At 33.8% G+C, this 18456-nt stretch overlaps 2 protein-coding genes across 3 annotated transcripts in view; one reads left to right on the top strand and one right to left on the bottom strand.

Annotated features, from left to right (window-relative positions):
* Positions 1 to 1164: 1164 nt before the first annotated feature.
* Positions 1165 to 10098, bottom strand: LOC123679901 (protein white-like). Of its 2 annotated transcripts, XM_045617459.1 has the most exons (12): positions 9868 to 10098; positions 9026 to 9248; positions 8365 to 8603; positions 5911 to 5982; positions 5518 to 5855; positions 4047 to 4215; positions 3834 to 3992; positions 3642 to 3773; positions 2980 to 3208; positions 2792 to 2897; positions 2567 to 2738; positions 1165 to 1319 (listed from the first exon to the last, which is right to left on the bottom strand). In XM_045617459.1, exons 1-12 carry the CDS (start codon positions 9922 to 9924, stop codon positions 1218 to 1220), a joined length of 1998 nt encoding a protein of 665 aa, XP_045473415.1. In that variant the 5' UTR covers positions 9925 to 10098; the 3' UTR covers positions 1165 to 1217. The 2 variants fall into 2 exon arrangements, with proteins under 2 accessions (XP_045473415.1, XP_045473414.1); XM_045617458.1 differs by lacking the exon at positions 9868 to 10098 and having other exon boundaries at positions 3834 to 3989; positions 9026 to 9156.
* Positions 10099 to 11725: 1627 nt separating this feature from the next.
* LOC123680904 (protein scarlet) overlaps positions 11726 to 18456 on the top strand; it is a 30438-nt gene continuing 23707 nt past the window's right edge. Inside the window, exons 1-9 of the mRNA XM_045619027.1 lie at positions 11726 to 11890; positions 14375 to 14597; positions 14867 to 15105; positions 16992 to 17063; positions 17117 to 17196; positions 17475 to 17732; positions 17793 to 17961; positions 18015 to 18173; positions 18230 to 18361. Of these exons, the coding sequence (XP_045474983.1) occupies positions 11849 to 11890; positions 14375 to 14597; positions 14867 to 15105; positions 16992 to 17063; positions 17117 to 17196; positions 17475 to 17732; positions 17793 to 17961; positions 18015 to 18173; positions 18230 to 18361 (1374 nt within the window). The 5' untranslated portion in view covers positions 11726 to 11848. The remainder of the gene's footprint in view (positions 11891 to 14374; positions 14598 to 14866; positions 15106 to 16991; positions 17064 to 17116; positions 17197 to 17474; positions 17733 to 17792; positions 17962 to 18014; positions 18174 to 18229; positions 18362 to 18456) is intronic.

Genomic DNA, 18456 nt, shown 5'->3' with positions numbered 1-18456 from the left:
TGCTAAGTTTTCCATAAACGTCTAATTGGTCATCGCTGTGAATCACCCTATATATATATATATATATATATATAATTACTTACAGAACATTTCTGTGACTACTCGATTTTCGGTCTTATTATTGACTTCAATATCGTATTTGGAGTTTAGATTACTGCTTATAATAGCATCAGAGCAATCAAAATTATTTGTTTTTTATATTTTTATACAGGGTCCTTCAGTATATCTTTTCTTTTTAATATCATTCCTCAGAATATTTAATATTACAAAGTTATGGGGAGTCCTATTAGAATTAATTTCTTGTTGAATATTCTATATGAGTTACCCCCTCGAACAGTATATCTGAAATGAAGCTGTGATATACAGGGTATGAAAAACAGCTCGCTAAATTTTGTGAATGAAAATTTGCAGGATTTTCCTTATTTCAAAATGAACACCGATCTCCAAAATGCGTAAACGAAGGCTCTTTAAATGTCATTGATTATACAATTATTACAATTTAGTGAAATACACTAGTTTTCCTTGAAACAGCTTAGTTTTCGGAAAATGATAAATATTCATATTTCTTCCCTATAATTTCATTGAACCATTTTCGAAAGCGAATTTCATTCGGGATGACTGATGAGAATGAGCTATAGATTTTTTTTTTGCGATAATGGACACTGCACAGTATATGTTGTATAGTTTTCTCCGAATAAAAGCATTAAAAAAAAACAGCAGTTTCAATGAAAACCAGTGGATTCCACTATATCTTATTGAAAGATATCCTTCGTTCGTGCATCTTATGGATTGATAATATACAGGGTGTCCAATTTTAAATGAGAAAAATTCTACAAATTTACAGAATTGAGCAAGCTCTTTCCCACCATTCGATAATGTAATTCATATGTAATATAAATTCCAATAGGGTTCATATTAACTTTATGATATCAATATATTAATATTGGAAAAAATATGTGTAAAGAATATCATCATGCTAAATATTTTTATTACGTTGTGTTCGAGCAATAAAGTAACTTTTTGAAGTACCCAATTAGACATGGAGCACAGTGTCACTGTTATAGGACCCTGTTTATTAATTTTTATATTATTCTATTGGGAAGGATACTATAAGAATTTTCAAATATGTTAAAAAAGATTTTCCTTTTTATTTAATCAAATAAAATCATAATTTCGAACATTCAATTCCTTTTTATGGTAAATTCCTGAGCTTTCTTCTATTCGAAGTAGTATGCCTTGTACAAGAGAACTATGAAGGAAATGATCCTGAGCAGAACAGTCATACTGATGAGAGCAAGAATGGAATGAAGAAAATCCCCCTGGAAAAATAATGAATATTAAGAAGAAAAAATGTATGAATTTTGTAAATAATCATTAGGTCCTTATTAATATAATTTATTATGAATTGTTATTATAACGTTCGATCAATAATAGGTAGGTACTATTGCACTTACACATCATTCAGTAAGTCTAGGCCCTGAGGCCTGGCGCACAGATGACACCGCCAGGGCCATACCACTTTTTTCTCGTTAGTACCAAGCTCAGAGTAATAAACATAGATAGAGGGAGCATACGTAATTTTCATTGGGCAAATTTTGTCCCCAGCATGAACTGTCAAATTTGACATGAAGCGCGCGGAAATGAAAACATATCAGTGATACGATATTTCACTCAATTCGCGAGTTTCTCCACGAAGAAGACACTTCTTATGTCCCATAGTGAATCAATGTTTCATATTAACTCAAAATATATTGAAATAAATACCTTAATATATCAGAAATTCAGAAAACAAACTTCAAGCGCGCTAAACGAAGTGAAACATCAAACAACCGATGACATTAGGAGAGCAAAAGTTGCCAAACCTTGGATTTCAGGAGGTAGATACAGAAAGTAATGAATATTCTGCTCATTATAAATTCGACAATTAGGAAAAATATCGGATTCCAAATATTCAAATTTGCATATTTAATCGGGAATCACTAAAATAAATATATTTCATTCAATACAATATAAATTCATAACGATATAGTAAGATTGTTGATTAGAAAATATATCACAATCCGACAACGTAATCTAACCATGTTGGGGACATGTAAAAATTGCGTATACTCCATCTATCTATGTTTATTAGTCTATGGAACCAAGATACAAAAGATGTGTGTCAAAATTTCGAAACATAGAGTTAAGTCTGGATCGAGATTTTGAAGGTTAAGTGACGCTACATTTGTTGTTGTTTGAAAAATGGTTAAAAATAATTTCTGGGTTTTGATGAAACCCTTGTTTTTGATGGGAAAAAATATTGTGCAAGCAAAGCAAAAGCTTAATAAGTGTTATTCATACTCTGCTTTATGACAACAATGGTTAAAATGTTTTAACCGTTGTTGTTGATGGAGAGAAATATGAATAACACTTATCGAGTTATTGCTTTGCTAGCACAATATCTTTGTCCATCAAAAAATGAAATGCATGTATCACTTTTGAAGGTAACTTTGCTGACGAAAGAGTCGAACTCGAGATAAAATGTATTTTACTGGAGAAACCTGGGACTTATTTAGTGAAGTGTTACCTGTTCGATTCCTAAAGATTCTAGAATAATTTCTCCGTTTTCCAGACATGTCGGACTGTTGCTATTGCACGTAATATTTGATACATTTGTCCACTGATTGATAAGCAGCGCTGCATTTCCATACTTAAACCAGGAGAAATCAGCTAACCATGTGAGATAGAATGGAATAGACCTGAAATATTCAGGAATGTAACCAATATTGCTTATCAATTGTATACTATTCACCTTATACTCAAAAAAAATCCTCCGAAAATAAGAAAAGGCGTTACAAATACTGTCACCATACTATTCGCTGTTGCAATGTTTGGAGCAATCGTCGATATAAAGTATCCTACAAAATATTTGAGCTCTCATGTGGTTTTTCGTAATGCGAGGACATCAATAATGTAAATTTTATCTGGATAGCTTCTCACCTGCACTCATAACGGTGTATACTACCAACAACATTATACCAACAGTATTCAGTATTTTTGGCCATTCTGAGTTCAGACCAATACAGAGGTAACATATGGACGTCATGAGAATATTCAGTATTGTGAAACTAGGAACATCAGCAAGCATCTTTGATATGAAATAAACGTCCGTTCTATACATACCATTCTTGTGTTCTCTTAAAAACAAAGGCAATTCACCGCAGAATGTCTGGAAACATTTTGAAATGTTTTAGCTTAAGAACTCTTATTAGAACACAACAAAGTAAGATGATATCTGATAATAAACTAAGTGAAGGTGTAAATATCAAGAGTTCAATATTCAAAAGTTCATAAAAAATATTGTTCTTCGACCGATGCGTTCTCCAAACATTCTCCAACGCATTTGATTTTTGGAAAACTGAAAATAAGGTCACCGAGGTGTCCGGATTCAAAACCGTTAGATTTTTCAACATTTTCTGACCAAAGGAAAAAATCTAACAAAGTTAAATGCGGAGACCTTTGTGGCCACCAGATTATTATAGCATAGTATAACTATGATTATAGATAGGCACTTAGTTGATTTTCCATGTGAAACTGAAACTTTAGATAGTTTGATATATCATTATATATTTTTGAAGAGGAAAAACAAAGTGATTCCTTACCGCAATCACCCCAATAAGGTTCTGAAATGTGGCATTCGTCAGAAATAGAAACAAGACACCGTTTATATTTTGAACACCAAATTGATCGTACCTCTGTTGCCAGAACAGAAGACTGATCAAGGTTGTCACGAACTGAAACAGAAGGTTTGGCATGAAAAAAAAATCGCTCACGGTGTGCTTAACCATACTCACTAGCACTTGCAGAAACCTGACTTTAGTTAGACGAGGATTTCTCATTATTGACAACCAGCATCTCCACGAAACAGCCCTGAATTGGGAGCACCAGGATACTTTGTATGGACTCGTTTGATGTTTGGTAAGGATCCAGATATTTTCTGAAGCTGTTGCCTGCTGAGAATAAATTACTTATATGAAAGTTAAAATTAAGGAATAATTATTGCTTACTGCTACAATTGCCTCCCTTCTGATTTTTAAGCCAAATTCAGATTCTTCGAATGCATCACAGATGGTTTTTAGAGCTTGTCGACAGGATTCTTCTCTACCAGGTATTATGGACAAGAGTTGAATGTAGTAGTCTGCTGGGTTGAAATTCAAGGGACAGGGAGCTCTTAATCTGAAAAAGAGGTTTTTTTGAATTATTAGAATGATCGTGAATATTATATTTTCACAAAACAATCAAAGAAATAAAGAAAAATAAAAGGTTTATTCAGAAGTAGGTTACAGAAAAAATCATCCACGGAGAGATAGCTTTCTTTAACATATACAGCGTGCCAAAAAAGTAACGTAACTTTTCAATAATGGACTTTTTTAGTTATGTTGATAATACTATATTTGACACGATAGAATTAAAATATAGAGCAAAACTGATAAATCAGTGAAAAAATTTTGAAAATCCATCAATAAATGACTGAGAAATAGATTATTTAAATTTACGTATTTTAGCGCGATCGTCTTTGGTCTCCGACTCGTCTGTGACGTCACGCCACTTGCCTGTGATCGCTACACCATAAATTACGTTCAAATACTTAGCCGCGCCAAGGCTCTCTCGCCGTTTGTAGTTGTACAGTGTAGTTTTAACTCGAGTTTTGTTTTTATGTCACTATAATGGAAGAAGGATTCGTGAAAGGACAAAGTGACAATTTGCCTAAAATAGATATATTCGCAGTGATGGAGTTTTTTTCTTCAAATCCATCTTATATCAGTGCTGAAATAAAAGGAGTTAAACTTTTCGAGTAAGTATCTACTTTTGAGTTTGCTTCATCATGGTTCAACTTATAACCATGATTTATTCAAAAAACGTTTCATAAACAGTTTGTAGTTGAGTACTGGTTGTTGAAGTCTATCCATTATCAATGGCAAAACATATTTATGTGCTTGCACACATAGGCACAATACAATATTTGTTTTTTTTTTATTTCAGCCATCGTGTAATGAACAAAACACGACACGAACGTCACAAGTGATTGTACACCAATAAATTCGTAAGCACTCTGCGAATACCAGTCGCCTCGTGTAAGTGGCGTGACGTCACACACTAGACGCTGCGTACTATGAAATTATTCTTCCAAGCGCAACTTCATAACTTTTTCATTTCTAGAGATATTTCAATGATTCTTCCACATTTTTGTTTCATTTTACTTAAATTTTTTTTTCTTGTACGAAGAATTAATTTTTTCAAAAGGGAATATATGGATTGTGATACATCAAACAAAAGGTAATTTGATTACCTATTCAGCGATGTGGCTAAAAGTAGAATTGGATGTTCCGTTTTCATAAAAAAAATTAGGAAATTATTTACAATTTATGATTAGAGAGTAACTGCAGTTCTTGAAAAAAAAAATGTTACGATGAAAATAAAAATTTATACACAATTTGAAAACGATTTTTTCATGTAGGTAAGAAGATTTTGACTAACCTGTCAAAAAATGTGTTTGCCTCGAAAGAGTTGCCAAGAAACGCCACTCTGCCTTCGGCCAAGAAGCAAATTTTATCGAACATTTGGAAGAGCTCAGAAGAAGGTTGATGAAGTGTGCAAATCACTGTTCTTCCAGTTTGTGCCATCGCTTTGAGCATCTGCACCACGTTGAGTGACATGAACGAGTCCAACCCTGATGTAGGCTCATCACAAAAAAGCAATGATGGATCGGTCAAAAGTTCAGCGGCAAGGGCAAGTCTTTTACGTTCGCCACCCGAGATGCCTTTTATAATGCCAGGATTGCCGATTTGTACGTCTTGACATTTTCTCAAAGAGAGCTATAAAAAAATCATTCCTTCAGTACCGAGATGGATAACTGAGAAAAAACATAACCTCCCCTAAGACGTTCTCCACTCGTTGTATTCTTTCTTCGTAGGAAAAATGAGCAGCCATGCGCACCAATGCCTGTTAAAAAAAAAATGAAAAGCTCATAAGGTTTTTTATTCGAAGTACAGATACGAGGAATCATCAAAAAGGATCTAAGATGTGGTAATGGCATCTTTTATTATATTGTATCAAAGGATAAGTTTAGGCTCAGTGATAAAAAAAGTCGGTGTAATAATATTAATAATAATAATAAACGAGTTTATTATTATTATTGTCATCATTAATTTTGCTCAGCCGTTCAAGTATGAATACGATAATTCTTTAAGGAAAAACCAGGATATTCTGAGTTTATTAATGGGAAAATTCGATCTAGTGTTCGCTGAATTCTTGACGGTGTAATTTTATATGTTTCTTCCTTATAACTTCGAAACTAATGATCTGAATTGATAATTATTATTTAGGTGTAGGATAATCATGGGCAACTCAATTTATGAAATATTTTGCAAGGATCTTATAATTATTGAAAGATTTTCAAAAAATATTGAAATTTGATATTATATTTTTTCCCCTTATTTCTTTAGAACATAATAACACTATGTATGGAGATTATTTCCAAATAAAAAATTCGAAAAAATTCAAATTGATATCAAGTACTTAGATAATTAATGCACAGTTTCTTGCATAATTTCGTTAGGATCGCATAATTATTTTATTATCAATATTAGGTGTACAACTTTGATTCCGCCATTTGTAATGGATAACTGTAGCGGTAAGTGGTAGTCGAAATAAATAGATCGTAGATGTCATACAATAAGCTTAGATATTTGTAAACATAACGCCATCGAAATTTTATTCGATTTGTGTCGGCCTCATAAAGTTATTCTCGATTGAACGAGCCAAATTCTCGTCATTTGCGGGAGGTTTTAATTTTCTGCTTTAATATGAAAAAAATCTGCGGCTGAGGCTCATCGAATGCTCACAAATACCTATGGTGAGGCTGCTATTAGTGAAAGAACTTGCCGAGAGTCGTTTCAACGCTTCAAGAACGGTGATTTTGCCGTCGAAGACCAGCATGGCGGTGAAAGAGAGAAGGTTTTCGAAGATGCAGAATTGAAGGCATTACTCGATCGAGATTCGTGCCAAACGCAACAATAATTGGCAGAATCTTTGGGAGTGATGCAACAAGCCATTTCAAAACGCCTGAAAGTCAGGCGTCAGAAACAAGGAAATTGGGTGCCGTAAGAGTTGAATCCGAGATATGTTGAACAGCATTTTTTTGCTTGTGAACAGCTGCTTGGAGGGCAAAGACGGAAAGGATTTCTGCATCGCATCGTGACTGGACACGAAAAATGGGTTCATTACGATAATCCCAAGCGCATAAAATCATGGGGATATCCCGGCCATCCTTCCACGTCGAAGAACAAACCTTATATTCCCGGTTCCAAGGTCATGTTCAGTATTTGAAGGCACCAGCCCGGCGTAGTGTATCATGAGTTTTTAAAATCAACTGAAACAATCACAGACGATCGTTATCGAACGCAATTAATTCGTTTGAGCCGATCATTGACAGACAAACAGCCGCAATACAACGAGAGACAGGATAAAGTGGTTTTACAGTATGACAATGCTTGACCCCATAATGCAAAAGTGGTCAAGACATACATGGAACGTTGAAATGGGAAGTCCTACCCCACTCGCCGTACTCTCCAGAAGTTGTTCCCTGAGACTATCACTTATTTCGATCAATGGTACACAGCCTGGTTGACCAGAACTTCTGGTCTTATGAATAAGTAAAAAATTGAGAATGTTAATATCGGTTGAAGGAACAATAATGGATAGCTTCAAAAGATGACCAGTTTTTTCAACGCAGGATTCGTACGCTGCAGAAAGATGGGAGAAAGTGGTGACCAGCGGTAGACAATACTTTGAATTATAAATTTATAACCAGTTTTTTACAATAAAGCCTCGAATTTCGAAAAAAAATGGAGGAAACAAAGTTGCAGGCCTATAAACCTACAAATAAAGCGTAAAGGAAGTTAATATTTCAAAACTAAACTAAGAATCGATATTTCGGATGAAAATATTCAGCCAATTAAATGCTACGTTAGGAACTTGAGAACAAAACGTCAGTATTTGTATAAAATTAGATACATAGGTGAATACATAGCCGATGTAGGACTCCGAAAGTTTGTATGTTGTAAAGTACTGAAAGAAAAAATTACATTGAAATAACGAAAGCAAAGTTGTACGCCTTGCATCTTAAAAAATATATTTTGTACTCGAATTTTTTATACAGCAGAATGTTTCGAATAATTTCTGAAATATCGAATTTAAAAAAAATATTTTTCAAATTTTCAGTTGAATTATCCTCAAAACCTCCCTGTCATCAGTTTAAAATTAAGACTTACGTTGAAAAAATGTTGGGAATTCAAAAAACCGGAGCTACAGGTGGAAAATTACCTGGAAAATGAGATGTTCTCTCACTGTCAGCCAGCTAACAAACATGTCATCTTGTTGAATGTAAGCTGATATGGCCGCTAGTTGGCACTGTGTTACCGGTTCATCATTTATACATATGAGGCCGGTTATGTCAAGAGACTTGACATTTCGAAAGGTCATACAATTCAACAGCGTTGTTTTTCCAGCACCACTTGAACCCATCAAAACCAGCAATTCTCCTGGATATGCCACTCCACTCACTAGAGAAAATATAGAAATAACGGATTGGAAAAGAAAACAATTCTCGATATTTTAGGAAAAAATCAGACATTTATAAAATCCTACTTCCAAAATGAGGAAGAATGTTGATTAAAACAAGTGTTGTAATTGTTTGATATCTCCATACCTTTTCAACCCAAAAGCTACAATAATTAATGTTCAATGATTTTGAAGGATTTTATTCAAGTCGATTTGCTATTGAGCTAGCTTGAAGTTGATATTTGGAAATATGTACTTGAATGGAGTTGTATATTATTTTGAAAGAGGCAAAAGTGTATCTATTTCAGTTTCAAAAAGCATTAAAATAAGCAATAAAACATGCTATTAAATTTCAAATTGAATAACCCATAGGAATTTGGAGGGAAAATATTTCGTGAGATATTGTATCTTCGTTTTTACCTACCATTTTTCAATATGTGCTTTCTGATATTGCTTTTCCTCTTAAGATACCTACTCAAGTTGATCTGATGCGATGGGTTTTTCTGTTCCCCATAGGCATTTATTTCACACCATTTGAATATCAATTGGTTTTTGGGCGGCAACACACTGTGTGTTCTGCAGGAACCGTAATCTTTTTTCCAAGATTCTACTTGGACATGGCAGGTTTCTAGAGAGTTATAGTCGTCCTGAAATGAAGACATCTTAATTTTGCGTTCATCTCAAATTGTTTCGAAATAATTCATTCTAATTATTCAATACCTGAACAGCAAATAAGAAAGTTGAATAGAAGCTCCAGAGAAGTATAGTTATGAGTCAAAAACGGCTTGACCGATTTTTATAATCTTTGATTAAGTCTATCAAAACATTGAAAATAAAGAATAACAAGGGAACTAAATAGGAGGAACGACAATTCTTACCACAATGTTAGTGAGTTAGTAGAATATATACATAATAGATTTGCATTAGATCATAAAACGAGATCACAATTGGGCCAGAAAGGTTTTTCTCATTCGAGAGAATGTGATAATTAAGATTTTGATATGAAATTCTGGTATTTCGACATTCCAAAGTTATATGCATCAGAATTCTATTTAATTTGAAAATTTTATTTGAAATCAAAGACCATGCTCTTCATATTTTCGAAATCACTTTTGCCACTCAAACGAGGGCCAAATTTATGCAGTGCAACGTCTGATGAGACTATTATACCACCCACTACCACCATAGATATCTGAATTTCAAATTGGGGATATTGAAAAGTTTTTAAACATTCTATAAAGATTGACAAATAGAAAATATACTCACACTTTGACTAGAGTAGCCTGGTTTGTTGTCGAGGTCAACTAGAGGTTGGGTTTCCATGGCATCAAATGAAAAACTCACAAATTCTCAACAATATCGCAGAACTTTTCTCATTATGTTAAAATTATAAACATTTACTTTTTGTGTCAGTAAAGACATGTGAACTGTTATCTGCATTGGATCAGAATATCACTGAAACTAAAAACCTCTTCAGGTAGATCGATAATGATACTGATTAGAAGTAGGTATTATTGAGAGACCTTAGTTCAACGGCCGTCTCAAATTTCTCCTTTCTATATTATTTCCCTTGTATGGGTGTTTTAAAGGACTGCGGAAATTCCAGGCCACAAATCAACTGGTAAATCTTCTTGAAATATTCATTGAATATAATTTTGGAGTGTGTTTTCACAAGAATAGTTATTTATAATACAAGTGCAGAATATATTGATATTCTCCCATGAGTTCAAAATTCAAAAACGAGCCACGAAGTGGCGAGTTTTTGAATGAACGAGAAGTTAGTTCTGTACGAGTATGATACATCAGTTTTTCTAATTCACTAAAGTTCTACTGAAATGAATGGAATACTTTCATAAATATCCTTTAACATCTAATAATGAAATTTAACCATGAAATATTTGTGAATCTGAAATATTTTCGCACGATTTTGTTCTACAAGATGTGGCAGAATGAATGGATTAGCCACATAATTGCAGAAAATATCCTCTCACATTTCAAAGACTTTTATCCATTATATTGCGATACTTATTGGGAATAATATACAGGGTATTAGTGAGTTAGTGCGACAAACTGCAGAGGGTGATTCTGCATGAAAAAATAGTAACAGTTTGCTATATAGATAAATTTTGTTCGCTCCAAGGTACGGGATTTTAATATTTTTTTAAAATTCTTTAACGCCTATAAGATATTTCAAATTAAAAATCTCCTGTGAATTGGTCGTTCAATTTGTGACAAAAAATCTATCAAATATAATATAAAAAACTTTTTAGGAATGTAGACAATGCTTTATTTTTCTCACAAGTTTACTTTTGCCAACGTTTCGGAGGCGATTTCCTCCATCTTCAGGGCTAAAAAACAAAAGGACATTTAACAAACAATAACAAGGACAGCTCCAGAAACTAACCTATCAAATATTTTTTAGAACAGGAAGTCGTTAGTATGAAAGAAAAATTGAACATCTTAACTTCAATACATTATCAAGAAATATCTAATAATAGATGATTTATTAAATAATCAAAAAAAATCGGACAAGGAATTCAAAAATGATTATTCACTGAAAATATCTCATTGGCGAACCATTCTTTGAGTTATATTTATAGCAAAATGTCATTCTTTATTTATGCAGAATTATCTCCTTGCCGAACTAATTCACTTATACTGTTCATGAATTGAATAATATTCAATATTCAAATTTTTAAATGATCATTCATGATTCTAAGCCATTTCTCGTTGAGTTCGTTAATAGTAAAAATATGTTCGACGATTCTGGAAAAATGAATCCATAAAAAGTTTTTTTTTTATTTGTGTTTTCCTTAAGAATTTTCAGGATATATTCTAAAATTTGGCACTGGAACTCAGTTTATGGGAGATATCAATTTCTCGAAATCAAATTTTAATCAAAATAGTCCTGCAATCGTGATTTACTATTAAATCCGTAAGGAAATGAATTTTGCCAAAAATAATTCCTCGTAGGAACCACCATTGTTCCGATATTCAATAATCAAATTCATATTAAGCTCTCTTTTATCTATTCAAATCACCGCAAACGATTTCCTGCAGGCTCTTCAGTGAAACGAACATTTTCCACGTTCGATTTCCTTCCTTGATTTTCAATATGTGGGTCTAAATTGTTTTGAACGATAAGAACAGTAAGGGGAAAAAAGTCAATTTCGATGACTGTGCAAATGTGTTGAATTGGTAGTCTGTGTTGTATTAAGTTTGCTGCATCTCGATTTTTGTGTTAAATATGAAGGAATATCTTGAATCGTTGATTCGATCTGATAAAACAGTAAGTTCGAATTTTCAAGATGCAAAAATTTATTTCTTCAATTTCATTCGGATTTTTCATATTTTCGTAATATATTTCAGTTTCCCTTTAACCCTTTCAATTGAATTCTACGATTTTCATTAAACTTTTATGAGAACTTAATCTTTTTCTCATTTTGTTTTTTTGATGGTTTGAATATTTTTACGTCTCAGTTGTTCAGAAAGACAAAGAATTCGAAGTGTAATTTTACCCTTTCCATTGATTCGACCTGGAGCAACTCAAATGTGTGATTTACAACCAATTCTAGAAGAAAACCGTATTTTTCAGCATATACCGTAAATATTGAGAAATTAGTTCAATTCTTAGCATTAATTGTATTTAATACAATTAATTATTGATTAGTTCGATAATTATTAGTTAATTAAATATTGATTCAATCAATTTTTGTTTTTGCAAAATTTCAATTTTTGATAGTTTCAACAGTTTATGATTCATTTTCCTATTTTTTTTAGAAATGAAAATAGGTGGCTGTGATTCTAGAATTTGGTTTTCCTCAGAGAATTTGTTTAGAGTTTAATAAGCAGAATGTAGTGAAAGCAATGCAATGAGTTTTATTGTTCCCTTGGAGTCAAAATAAAATATACGTAGTCGTGAGAAATCATTTTCTGCTTTTTGAGCACTCGCTCTACGGTTTATAATTTCGTCACAGTGTTTGGAATTTTCGAATTTTGGACAAAAAAATCGTCTCGAACAAAAATACTCAAATTTGTGTTATTCATCTTCAAATTCTATTCTGTCTATTTGTTCAGCCGTAAACACGCTAACTCTCTAAAGGAATCATCGTTCGAAATTTCATTTTCCTGTTAATTTCAACACTGCTTATTCAATCCAGATCAAAATTTGTATTCAAATTTAAAATGGCAACTCCAAGCTTCATGCAAAATAGAAATTGAGATTTTGCGTATTTAGTGTGTCAAAAAAAGTTATGCAATCATTTAGTTATGTCATCATTTTTGTACGAAGGGTTTTTGAGAAAAATCCTCGCATCGGTCGATTTTATTTTTTAAAGCCAGTTACACAATGCATTTTCAATTTCATAATTCTCACCTCCCTATCTCCCACAACTGTTTTTTTTTCGAATGGGAATATATGGATTGTGATATGCAAGGCCATTCGATTACCCATGCAGCAGTGTGGCTAAAAGAAAATTTGGGTAGCTCGTTTTTCGAAATTAACAACTTGTGATTGGAGAGTACCACAATGAAAAAAGAAGCTTTTGTTGGTACAAGCGCCAAATGCACTCTTAAAGGCCAAATACTTCTATATAGAGTTGTGGTGCAATTCGTGCATGAATGATTGAGCTCTCAAAAGCTTTTGACTTCACGTTAGTGCTTTCCTCATTTTATGCGCGCTCATTCCCCGAACTGATCGCTTTATTATTGCTTTTTATTATTCAAAAGCACTTATGAAGGATATCACTCTTATGTTTATACTTTCGCTTTCTCAAATTGAATGATGAATGAAATTCGTACAATGGATTTCCTAAACTTCTTCAATATAGTTTAGGAAATCTTTCTTTTCATTACATCACAAAAATTCCTGTAAATAATAGTGGAATTTCTAAAATGCACATTTCCTGAATGTTGGTTAGCTTCCAAAATCGTATCAATTAAGGATTTAATGTAACATAAATTAGAAAGGCTTAAGATATTATCGTAGCATAATCTGAAGATAGGATCTAGAATCATTCGCATGTTGTGAAGGGTGTCCCAAAATTAACACAAGATTTGAATTGAATAGAAAACACAGTTTTTAGTCTTTCGATTATAATTTTTTTATTGAATCATAAAGTACAATATTTATAGAATAACATATCGTGCAAATGTCCTCCACGACTTTGCATACACATACGTACTTGTTTGTCGAAGTTTTCCATGACCATTCTGCATAAATGTGGCTGAATTTCGTTGATGCAAAATTGAATCTCCTCCTTTAATGCACGCGTGGTTGTTGGCTTGTTGACATAGATCTGTGATTTTAAATAACCCCATAAAAATAATGGGGTTAAATCACTCGATCTAAGGGGCGAATTCTGATCACCGAAACGAGAGAGTACAAGACCTGGAAATATCTGATGCAATAATTGAAGTGTTTCACGGGCTGTATGGCATGTGGCACCGTCTTGTTGAAACTACATATTAGTCACATCATCATCAATTTTGGCAAAAAAAAAATTTGTTATCATATCGCGATATACATCACGGTTTAACCAGCCTCATTTTTAAACAGTATGGTCCAATTATGCCTCCAGCCCAAAATGCACACCAAACAGTGACACTTCGTGCCATGATGCATTTGTTTTTCGACAATCACATGTGGATTTTCAGAACCCCAAATTCGGTAATTTTGGAGATTAACAAACCCATCAAGATGAAAATGTGCTTCGCGCCAAGCTTTGATTATCTTTGAAATATTGTTCAATAATGAAGCCATGTTGTTTTTCAGGATACTTACAAAGCAGCCGGGGTGATCGATCAGAATCTAGCAGAATGGAAGGAAGAAATGGAAAACAAGACCAACGAATTGATTCCGGTTAAAGATCCCATCACTTTTAGTTGGTATGACATAACAGCCCAAAGTATTCACGAAGAAACCGAGCATCCTCACAGGCTCATGTGTTGGTGCTCGGCAGGAGAAAGACAGCGAAATAAAATGATTCTGAAAAATGGTAAGCAATATTAGTCACCATTCATTTACACACAGTTGCATATAGTTTATACAACATGAATATATGTTAGAGATGAACGAGGTATAGGATTTATGACCGTTTAACTAATAAGAGATGTCCTACGTGCAAATCATTCTATTTATTCTGTTTATATTGCTCCTTCTTATATTTGCAATTACCATAGTTCAATCGTCGAAATCATCATTCCATTATTATACAGAATTTAAAAGCGTTTCTTCAATAAGTGCTGAACGTATGTTTTTTTTCAGTGAGTGGGATCGCTCATCCAGGAGAGCTGTTTGTCCTTATGGGTTCCAGTGGTGCAGGAAAAACCACTTTGCTAAACTGTGTGACGTTCAGAAATATAAGATCGCTAAAAATAACAGGGTTGGTTAGAGTGAATGATACTTTAGTGAATCAGACCGAATTGGCTGGGCAATCAGCTTATGTCCAGCAAGACGATCTTTTTGTACCTTGCTTGACTGTGAAAGAACATATGATATTCCAGGTATGTATCGCTTCTCTGTGTAGACAACGTCTTCATCTTTTTATATCATTTTGGAAAATCAAATGTGGAGAATACATCTGTTATGGGGTATCCGTGTAATGTATTTCAAAAGGCATACTCGAATTCACTTCGGGTAAAACTAATTCAACTTCTTGGAAAAGAGTTCGTAAATGTTTTTTTGCCATGAAAACGGAGCCAATGTACAGGGTGGGCAAATAAGCGAGGTAAGCGGCTATATCTCAGGATCCACTTATCGTAGAGACTTGCGGTGAAAATTTTTACCACTAAAGTTTACAAGAAAACACACTGGAAATTATTTTGAAGTTCATACCTCTACCGCTAGGGGGCGTAATAGCTATCGTCGAGTAGAAAAATGAAATTTACTAGAAAATGTTTTGTATGAAGTTGAAGAAAAAATTTCATCACTGTAATCCTTGGAAAATTCTCTATCTTTTTGAATTGTCACTTTCGATTTTACGATATCTAATAAGGGTAGGGGAAAGGGAGAAATCTGACTGATTGAAGTGCCTGTAACTTCAGTTTGGCTCAACATTTTTGAGCAAATTAGATCTCGTCTGAAAGATAATATCTTGTTGATTGAGGACAAAATATACTCATGATAAATTTGTTTTTGCTGCTTTCGATAGGGGGCGCTAAGTCATAAGTTCATTATTTCGTTCATTTTACTTCGAAATTTCAAATGTAATGATAGGATTTTCTAAACAGAAACAGAAATTCCGTCAAATTTGCATGAAAAACCTGCAGGTCGCAAAGCGATAATTTCAGGCGTTCTGAAATTATGGCCGAAAGAAGATATTCTTCAACTGATACATGGCGAAGTACCAAATTGTGTCTTTAAGTTCTGACAAAAACAGAAATACCAACAAATTTGTATTAAAAAACCAGAAGGTGGCAAAGCGATAGCTTCAGGCGTTCTGGAGTTATGGCCGAAAGAAGACACAATTTAGTTTTTCAGTGTATCAGTTAGAGAAAATCTTTTTTCGGCCATAACTCCAGAACGCCTGAAGCTATCGCTTTGCGACCTTTTGGGTTTTTCATACAAGTTTGATGGGATTTCTGTTTCTGTCAGAACTTAAAGACACAATTTGGTACTTCGCCATGTATCAGTTGAAGAATATCTTCTTTCGGCCATAATTTCAGAACGCCTGAAACTATCGCTTTGCGACCTGCAGGTTTTTTCATGCAAATTTGATGGAATTTCTGTTTCTGTTTAGAAAATCCTATCATTACATTTGAAATTTTGAAGTAAAATGAACAGAATAATGAACTTATGACTTAGCGCCCCCTATCGAAAGCAGCAAAAACAAATTTATCATGAGTATATTTTGTCCTCAATCAACAAGATATTATCTTTCAGACGAGACCTAATTTGCTCAAAAATGTTGAGCCAAACTGAAGTTACAGGCACTTCAATCAGTCAGATTTCTCCCTTTCACCTACCCTTATTTGATGTCGTAAAATCGAAAGTGACAATTCAAAAAGATAGAGAATTTCACAAGGATTACAGTGATGATATTTTTTCTTTAGCTTCATATGAAACATTTTCGATTAAAATTCATTATTTTACTCGACGATAGCTATTACGCAACTTAGCGGTAGAGGTATGAACTTGAAAACAATTTCCAGTGTGCTATCTTGTAAACTGTAGTGGTAAAAATTTTTACTGCAAGACTCTACGATGAGTGGATCCTGAGATATAGCCGCTTACCTCGCTTATTTGCCCACCCTGTACAAAGGCGTATACCTATACTATGTTGATATGTCATCTATGATAATCCATATAAAATAGCCATAACCATATCCCTGTATATCTCCAAGTAATGAAATAATTCTTGTAGTTTCATGCATTATTTACTAATTTTTAGGCGAGGTTAAGGATGGATAGCTGTTATACTTACGAAGATAAGTTACATCGTATAGAGGAATTGCTGAATCAGGTATGTGCGATGATTTATTCATTTTGGTTTTCTTGAAGAAGAATATGTTTTAGCTGTCTCTCACCAAATGTCAAAATGTTGTTATTGGTTTACCAGGGGTAGTTAAAGGCATTTCTGGCGGAGAACGCAAAAGGTGTGTATGTCATTTTTGATATAACATAGGAAAGAAACTCAATAAAACATTCATTGCTTCCTTCAAAATTGAAGCGAAACTGCTTTAACAGTTGTAAGAATTTGAAGAGGAATGGAACTACTTCTTGGTACAGCAGATTGTTGGGCTGCAATAAAATTATAACACAGGACTTACTATATTATGATAGTTGTAGTTTTTAATAAATATCTACCAAAATATTTTCAAGTATTTTGATACTTGTAATTCACTCTGATACAAGCATTTTTGGAATTTTTCAGACTGGCGCTAGCTTCGGAATTGTTGATGAATCCCTCCTTGCTCTTTTGTGATGAACCTACAACTGGTTTGGATTCTTTTATGGCACTTAATGTCATGCAAACCCTAAAAACCTTAGCTGCCAGTGGTAGAACTGTAATTTGTACAGTTCACCAGCCTTCGTCAGAACTATTCGAGTTATTCGACAAGATTTGCTTGATGGCAGAAGGAAGAACTGCCTTTTTGGGAACTCGAAGCGAAGCCGATGACTTCTTCACAAAGTGAGTGTTCAAATTAAGATCTATTGAAACCTAGCCTTATCATTATTCGATATTAAATAGGTTGAAGGCGCCTTGCCCCCTTAACTTCAGTCCGGCAGATTACTACATCCAAATTCTGTCCATAATCCCTGGAAAGGAAGACCTTTGTAAAAAGAATGTTAATTGCATATGCGATGCCTTCGAGAGATCTTCTGGTGGTATTAAATTGAGGAAAGCTTGTCGTTCTACGGTATTGGTCTTCAATTTTGGATCATACCAAATTGTAATTTTCATAATTTGTAGAAATACGAGCCAAGTGGAGAACAATGGGAGATCAAATCTTCTCCAATCAGCCCTTACAAAGTTGGATGGTGGGAGCAATTCAAAGCTGTCTTCTGGAGGTGCTGGTTGGGTATAAGGAAAAATAAAAAGATAACGCGTTTGAAGTTCCTGTCGTATTTAGTAAGTTCAAATGAGAACCGAAGTTTTCATTGTTAATATTTCCTATTGAATTTCAGAGTGTTACCGTCCTGATAAGTGCTCTCTACTATAATCAAGTGCTAAATACGCAAGGTGTTCGAAATATTTGTGGTGCTCTCTTCCTCTTTCTGACCAATTCAACATTCAAAAATCTTTCAGGAGTTATAGTGGTAAGACATACGTTTCGTGTTTATTTTTATTGAATACTCATATTCCTGCCTTCAGTCTGGTAAATAAGAAATAATATCTGTTGTTTCTACGTGAT

The sequence above is a fragment of the Harmonia axyridis genome, chromosome 5 (assembly GCF_914767665.1).
Source record: "Harmonia axyridis chromosome 5, icHarAxyr1.1, whole genome shotgun sequence".
Lineage (NCBI taxonomy): Eukaryota > Metazoa > Arthropoda > Insecta > Coleoptera > Coccinellidae > Harmonia > Harmonia axyridis.
The sequence above is the reverse complement of the archived record's forward strand: the minus strand, read 5'-3'. Positions and strand labels throughout refer to the sequence as shown.

Excerpts from the sequence above, each read along its gene's own strand:
- LOC123679901 (XM_045617459.1), bottom strand. The coding sequence starts at position 9,924 with ATGGAAACCCAACCTCTAGTTGACCTCGACAACAAACCAGGCTACTCT. Across the intron at positions 4,216-5,517 it reads GCAAACACATTTTTTGACAG|ATTAAGAGCTCCCTGTCCCT; the intron begins GTTAGTCAAAAT and ends CCTCTTTTTCAG. Across the intron at positions 3,993-4,046 it reads GAAGGGAGGCAATTGTAGCA|CAGGCAACAGCTTCAGAAAA; the intron begins GTAAGCAATAAT and ends ATTTATTCTCAG.